The sequence below is a fragment of the Sarcophilus harrisii genome, chromosome 6 (genome assembly GCF_902635505.1).
Source record: "Sarcophilus harrisii chromosome 6, mSarHar1.11, whole genome shotgun sequence".
Lineage (NCBI taxonomy): Eukaryota > Metazoa > Chordata > Mammalia > Dasyuromorphia > Dasyuridae > Sarcophilus > Sarcophilus harrisii.
Genome location: NC_045431.1, coordinates 239,242,788 through 239,250,010, shown reverse-complemented (window position 1 = coordinate 239,250,010; position 7,223 = coordinate 239,242,788). Strand labels below are relative to the sequence as shown.

General features: G+C 45.1%; 1 protein-coding gene across 1 annotated transcript; it reads right to left on the bottom strand.

Moving 5' to 3' along the window:
- Positions 1-3,801: 3,801 nt before the first annotated feature.
- LOC100913288 (mas-related G-protein coupled receptor member H-like) lies at positions 3,802-6,983 on the bottom strand. Its single transcript, XM_031942434.1, has one exon. It carries the CDS (start codon positions 6,703-6,705, stop codon positions 5,716-5,718), a length of 990 nt encoding a protein of 329 aa, XP_031798294.1. The 5' UTR covers positions 6,706-6,983; the 3' UTR covers positions 3,802-5,715.
- Positions 6,984-7,223: the final 240 nt, after the last annotated feature.

Here is a 7,223-nt window from a genome sequence, read left to right as displayed (position 1 = left end):
GGGTAACTGGGGGAGGAATATTGTGGGGAATCCTGAGGCAATCCTGGGGAGGATCCAGGAGTGTTTAACCCTCCAGGAGCTGATGCCTGACGTCTGGCCACATGTCCGGAAGCCTCACTTTCATGCTCCCCAATGTTCCTGGCCTCCCTCTGCCCAGTTTTCCCAGAATCCTTGAACCCTGGGGGCTTTCTGAAAACTGGAATAAAATCCCCCTTCAAGGGAGGCTCTGGGGATTTGTGCTTTGCCAACTTTTAGCGGGAGCCCTCCGAGAACAGGTCCGAGATAGAGTAAGCAGAAGTCAATGGACTTTTTGGAACCACTTGAAGCTCTCTTTGGCTGCTGTCCAGTGCCAAGCACCGCTTGTGTGCCCAGCAGAGGGGAGGGGAGAGACAGCGGGTCCCTGGGCAGCCCGGCCTTACCTGTGGGATGCCACCTCCTCTCTAAGCCATTTTCCCAGATGTAGATGTAGACCCCTGGCCAAGGGCTGCCCGTTCTTGTTGCCTGGAAGGCAGGGGACTGAGCCCCAAAGTGGCCGATATTCCTCCCTCCAGCTTTCCTGTCTAATGACTATATTCTGTTGATAATCCCCATCCCTACCCTCGTCCTCCAAGGAGAAGGAGAGAAATAGAGAAAGGGAGAGGACGTGATATGGAGGAGGGGAGACTGAAAAAAGGGAGAGAAGGAGCTGGAGGGGAGAGAAAAATGTGAAGAGAGGAGCTTAAAGGGAGAGAGATAAAGAAGAACAGTGAGAAGGAAGGAGAGGGAGGAAAGAAAGGAAGAAAGGAACAGAGGGGAAATGGGAGGAAAAGAGACAGAGAAAGGGGGGAGACAAGAGGAGGGAGTAGAGGGGAAAGGGAGAGACAGAGACAGAGATAGACAAGAGAGATAGAAAGAGATAGGGAGGCAGAGAGAAAGAGATAGAGACACAGAAACAGAGACAGAGAGAGCTCAGGAGCTCAGCTCTTAGGGCTCTTGTTTCTGGCTACACTTTTTGAAAGGCTGAGTCAAAGCCAGAGATCGGGACCATGTAACTTGGCCACTCAATAAGGACTATATTCAGAGCCCAGGATCCAAGGCCTGCAGCCTTATTTGGGATGGAAAGTTCTTTCTTTGAAAATAAGTAAATGATGAGTGTAAATGGGGAAATCATAGCTGTTTGCATTCTCTGAGGCCAATTGTTCTGGCCACCACCTATTCTGTACCTCTTGCTTCCTCCCTTTCTCTTCTTGCCCCGCCTTCCCCTTCCCCCTCCTCGTCCTCCCCTCCCCTTTTTCTTCTCTCCTCTTCATCCTCAGCTTTCTCTTCGTCCCACCAGGGGAGGGGCAGGATGGGATCTCTGGCTGATGACTAGTCCTTTCCCACTTTCAGGGGTGTGACTGCCTCTGGATGAAGCCTTAGTGTGATGGACCCAATGCCAGAGCCCCTCCTCTTCCTTTAGCCTCTCCCTTCCCCCTCCCCCCCCCACTGCCCTCTAGTCCTTATCCAGCCAATGGTCTGAAAGTTCCTCCACAGCCTGAGGAACCCCATATTGAGGGGAAAAACATTTAATATGTACTAACGACCCAGGAACCTCAACCCCTCTCTGGTCACTGCCTTGCCCTGACTGTGTCCAACCTCCCCTTCCCAGTCTACCCTGTGCCCTTATAGATGGAAGACACCAGTGGGGCCAGGAGAAGGGCTACCAGTCTGGCCCAAATCCCGGACCTCCGTTTTGTCCTCACCTGGCACAAGGTCAGTGGGGAGCTCCCTGCAACACTCAGGGAAGGAAGACTCAGTGGGCATGGAGAATTGCTAAAGGAGGTTAAACACCTGTCACTTGGTCACAGTTTGTAGGTGTCAGATTCAGTTTAAATTGGGTTTTCCTGACTCGAAGGTCAGCCTCCACCTACTCTGCCAGGAGGCTCCTAGGGCACAGAGAAAGCTCTTGGGGGTCACAGATGGAATATGGGACCATGGACCTCCTTTAAGCTTTCAGGGGAGTGAAAATTTACCCTGAGCGGGGGTTCCCCTACATTTAAAGGTAGGAGAGACCTTGGAGGCAACTGAGTACAAATCCCTCCTTTTACAGGGGAGAAAAGAGAGGCAGGGAGGTGGCTAAGGATCTGCCCAAAGTCACATAGGGCTTCTCAGCAATGAACTAGGAAGGGCATGGCAACTGCATCCTTCGAGGCAGAGACCAGAGAGATGCTTGACTTGAGGACTTGGAGGTGAACTTCTTGAGCCGCTGCTGAGTGCAGGAACTGAGGCAGCTGGAAAAGCTGGGCGATCCCAGACTCCTCTGATTACCTAAGAGGGGGCTCCAGGCTTCTGATGTCTACCCATGTTGGAAAGCCTTAATAAATGCTTTAGTGTGTGCAGCATTTCGTGATCTTGACAGGCTGTCTTCACTAACCCTGAGAGTGGGTCACTGCATAATATAATAGCAACATTTGGAAGCACTTACATGATGTAGCACACAGGGAGCTGGGCATGGAATCGGGAAGAATTGAGTTCAAATGTGGCTTCAGTCCCTCACTAGCTATGTAACACTATGTACCTCAGTTTTCTTAACTGTGAAATGGGGATAATAATAGCATCTGTTTCCCAGCATTATTGTGAAGATTAAATGAGATAATATTTTTTTTTAGGATTAGATAATCTGATTTATTTTGGGGGAATAGATCTGAGACTTTGCCATTTGGCTTGGATTGAGAGGGTTGGTGGAATTTCTCAAAATCAAGTGATGTCCAAGAATGAGATAATATTTGTAAAGTGTTTAGCACAGTCCCTGACACCAGCAGGGTTCTTAAAACATGCTTGTTTCTTTCCTTCCCATTTTAGTGGTGTTACAAAAGACTGAAGAATCCTAGACTCAGAGCTAGGAGGGTTCATAGAGGACACTGAGTCCAACCTCTCATATAGAGGAGGAAACTGAGGCTCCTCAAAAGACGTGAAGGATTTGCCCAAAGACACATAGCTTAAAGGTGGTATTTGAGCTGGGACACTGATGCATTATTGGTGGAATTGTGAACTGATCCAACCATTCTGGAGAGCAATTTGGAACTATGCCCAAAGGGCTATAAACTGTACATACCCTTTGATCCAGCAGTGTTACTACTGGGCTTATATCCCAAAGAGATCTTAAAGAAGGGAAAGGGACCCGTATGTGCAAAAATGTTTGTGGCAGCCCTCTTTGTAGTGGCTAGAAATTGGAAACTGAGTGGATGCCCATCAATTGGAGAATGGCTGAATAAATTGTGGTATATGAATGTTATGAAATATTATTGTTCTGTAAGAAATGATCAGGTGGATGATGTGAGAGAAGTCTGGAGAGACTTACATGAAATGATGCTGAGGGGAGTGAGCAGGACCAGGAGAGCATTGTACACGGCAACAACAAAAGTATATGATGATCAATTCTGAGGGATTTGGCTCTTTTCAACAATGAGATGATTCAAACTGGTTCCGATGGTCTTGTGATGAAGAGAGTCATCTACACACAGAGAGAGGATGGTGGGAACTGAGTGTGGTTCACAACACAGCATTTTCACTCTTTTTGTTGTTATTTGCTTGCATTTTATTTTCTTTCTCATTTTTTCCCCTTTTTGGTTTGATTTTCTTGTGCAGCACGATAGTTGTATAAATATATATGCATATATAGGATTTAACATATATATTTTACCATGTTTAACATATATTGGATTATTTGCTATCTAAAGGAGGGGGTGGGGAAAAAAGGGGAAAATTGGAACCCAAGGCTTCTCAAGGGTTAATGTTGAAAAATTATTCATGCATATCTTTTGAAAATTAAAAAAGCTTTAATTAAAAAAGGTGGTATTCAAGGCCCTGATTTCAAACCACTCTAGTCACCATGGCAGGTTGACTCTCAAGACAACTTTACAAAATAAACAAAGCTTCAGAATAAATGTGTGAGGTAGTGAGAGCACTGCCCCCATTTTACAGATAAAGACCTAAGCATAAAAATCTAGAACTTGTCCACAGGACTATAGCCAGCAAGTGTTTGAGCTGAGTGTAGGACTTCTGGCGCCGAGTCCACCAATCCATCCCCTGGACCACCTGGACCACAGTGCCTCAGTCAATCCAGTTGAACATAATTTTATTATGGGTCTACCATGTGCCAAGCACTGTATTAGGCTCTGAGGAAACATATAAGAAGGAATGAGCCTCTGCCCTCCAGTCCATTATTCTTTGTCTTGAGATCATCACCATGTTCGTCTCTTTTTTTCTTAGATGCCCACAGTCTGTGTCATAGTCCACGAATGTGTGGAGTGGACACAAGACACCATTCCCATTTGGTTGGACCTCATGCTTCCATCCTGTCTTCCTCTTTGTTACCCTTTGCTCATGTGAAAAATCCCATCCCACTTTTCATCCTGACCTAGTCTTTTCTTGGGTTTCAGCCCTTCCAACTTGGGAATTTGAGCTCCTTCCTGTTGGAAACTGTAATAATGGCAATGGTGCAGATAGCCTGTTCTGGTGTCCCTTGAGTTTATCTTGTCAAGCCCTGGAAGAGATTGATTGTCTTCCCAGAACCGATTGCACTTCCAGGCTCAAACATGTTGCTATCCTCTTTCCAACTGGTTGAAGTTCTCTTGGGTTTTTCCCAATTTTCTATTAATTCCTTCCTTGGCTTTGTGGCCCCTTGCGTGATTATGGCAGATCATTTCCTGTCTTTCTGATCTGGGCACCAGATTGTTCTGGAGAACTCTGTTATGTGTGTGTGGGGGGGCATGAGAAAATCCCCCAGCAGAGCATCTGCCCAATGTTCCTGGATGAGTTCTTCTACAGTCCTGGCTCAGCCTCCAGCTGAGAATTTCCTGGCTCCCTGACTCCTCATTTGGGCTTCCTATCCCTCTCTGCTAGGACTGCTGTTTGATCCTAGCGATGTGGTAGGGTATCTTGGACAGAAAATTAGTTCCTGGGTTTGGCCCAACATTAAACAGGTGCAGGGGGAAGGAGGATTATTGCTCAGAGTCTTCTTTGGGCCTAAGTTTCCTTGTCTGTAAAATAAGATGTGGGGGGGGGGTGTTAAATGGCCTCTGAAGTCCCTCCCGACCTCTGATCAGTGGTTCTATTACTTCAGCAAAAATTCATGGAATACCTATTATATATCAGGGACTTCTATAACCCCTCCACCCTGAACATAGACTGAGCTCAGAACAAGCAGTTGATCTGAGATTTATTGACTAGTCAATTTAATAAATGTTTAAAGACTATAGTTCTTGTTCATAGTCTAGTAGGAGGGGGGAAATCACAATATTTTGCTGGATTCAAGACTTTGAGTGGTGTGCCATTGTTCCATACTTGAGGGGCAGTGTAGCATTATAGACAGAGACCTGGGTTTGGAACCAGGAACATCTGGATTTAAATCTTACCATTAACATTTGCTAATTAGGTAATCCTGGTCAAGCCTTTGAGCCTCTGGTTCCTTCTCATCTGTGAAATAGAGATAATCTATGTAGTACTGATCTTCCAGGGTTGTTGTGAATTTCAAATGAGCTGTCTGTAAAGTGCTTTGAAAACCTGGAAGAGTTCTGTGAATTTCATTTTTTGTTATTATTCTTTGCCCCCATATTGGAAATTTAATGTCATACTGGCCTCAGTTTCCTAGGAAAAAAGTATTGAAGGGGGAAATCATGACTTTTTTTGCTGAAGGCTTAGAAAGTTGCATCTCACCCTTGGTGAGAAAGTCTTCACACTCATGTGGTTTCGGGACTACTTCTTTGGGTGCTTCCTCTCTATGGTCTCTGAACTGGTGGCAGGGAGAGTCCTTCTATCCCCTCTCCCTTGGAAATCCTCCTTGAAGGCTCTCAAGAGAGTCAGCTTTAGGGACCTTCTTTTCTTATTCTTCCAGAGGTTGCCAACAAAGAAGTAAATGGCAGGGTTGGCGCTGCTGTTGATGCAGGAGAGAAGCTCAAAAACCATGGAGACAGACCTATGGACAGCCACTTTGAACCCAAAATGGACAATAAACCAAACCTTCTGCGGAAAGCCAAAGAAAAGGAACACAAGGATGGTCACCAGAATGGTGATGTGGAGCTTGGCAGGATGGTGGTGCCGGGATCGCTTCCAGGACTTCACAAAGAGAATCAGACTGGATAGAACCATCAGAGGCATGAACACCAGGAAGTTAAGTATACAGCTAGAGATAGTAATGATGTACCTCCAGGTCTTGTAGGTGTTCCCTATGTAGATCTCAAAGTACAACTCCAGGACCGCCATGAAGACTGAAAGGCACCAGATGAAAGCACAGATAGAAGGAGATTTCTTTTTCAAATGGTGACATCTATACCAGCGGGGATAGAGCATAGAAAGACACCTCTCCACACTGATAACCGTCAGGAAGCCCAGCCCTGTGTTATACACAAAGATATTGAATACAAGCGTTCCATGACATATATAAAACATGGAGCACTTGGTAAGAAGATGGCTAGTATACACATATAGAATCTTGACGAGGTACCAAATTACACGTCCCAGGAGGAAGCTGAAGTCAGCAACTGTCAGATTGAGGATGTAGATGGTAAAGTGACTTTTCTTAATGTAGAAACTGAGAAACCACAGGACGATGCCATTTCCCAGAAGCCCACACAGAGAAGTGATCAAATTAAAGAAGGTCATGATGGAGGATTCTATGTTGGGACCATGTGAAGGGAAGCAGGTATTAATTTTCTGGCTACCATTACTGGATTCATTGCAGGTCATCTTTTTAATAGGCAGGAAGTGTAAATTTGTGAAAAGGCAGATGTGCTGTCTAAAAAGCTGTTGAGTTCCTCCTCTTCAGAAGTCTTCAAGCAGATGTTGAATGATTATCACTTGGGTAAGTTGTATTATAATGGGGCTATGTTTTGTCTATGAGTTGGATTAGATGGCCTCTGAGGTTCCTTCTAATTCTCAAATTCTTTGATTCTGTGATGATAATTGATCTTCTCTGGAGGTGTTGGATGTAATAGAGACTTTCTGGAACTCTTTTATATATGCCTGCTAAAAATGAGAAGAGAGATGTGAGCTGATGACTCTAGGTTAGGTCAAATGCCAGAAAAATGGCAGTAGACCCAAACCAGAAATAGATAAAGCAGAAAAAGAAATCTAAAGCACACTCTCAGTGATAAAGGGGGATGAAAAAATTTTAAACAAAGTCATAGCAAAGGGTCCCCACAACATATTTGGTAAACTTATTCATAATGACAAATTGGATTTATCCAAGGTATGAAAGAATGATT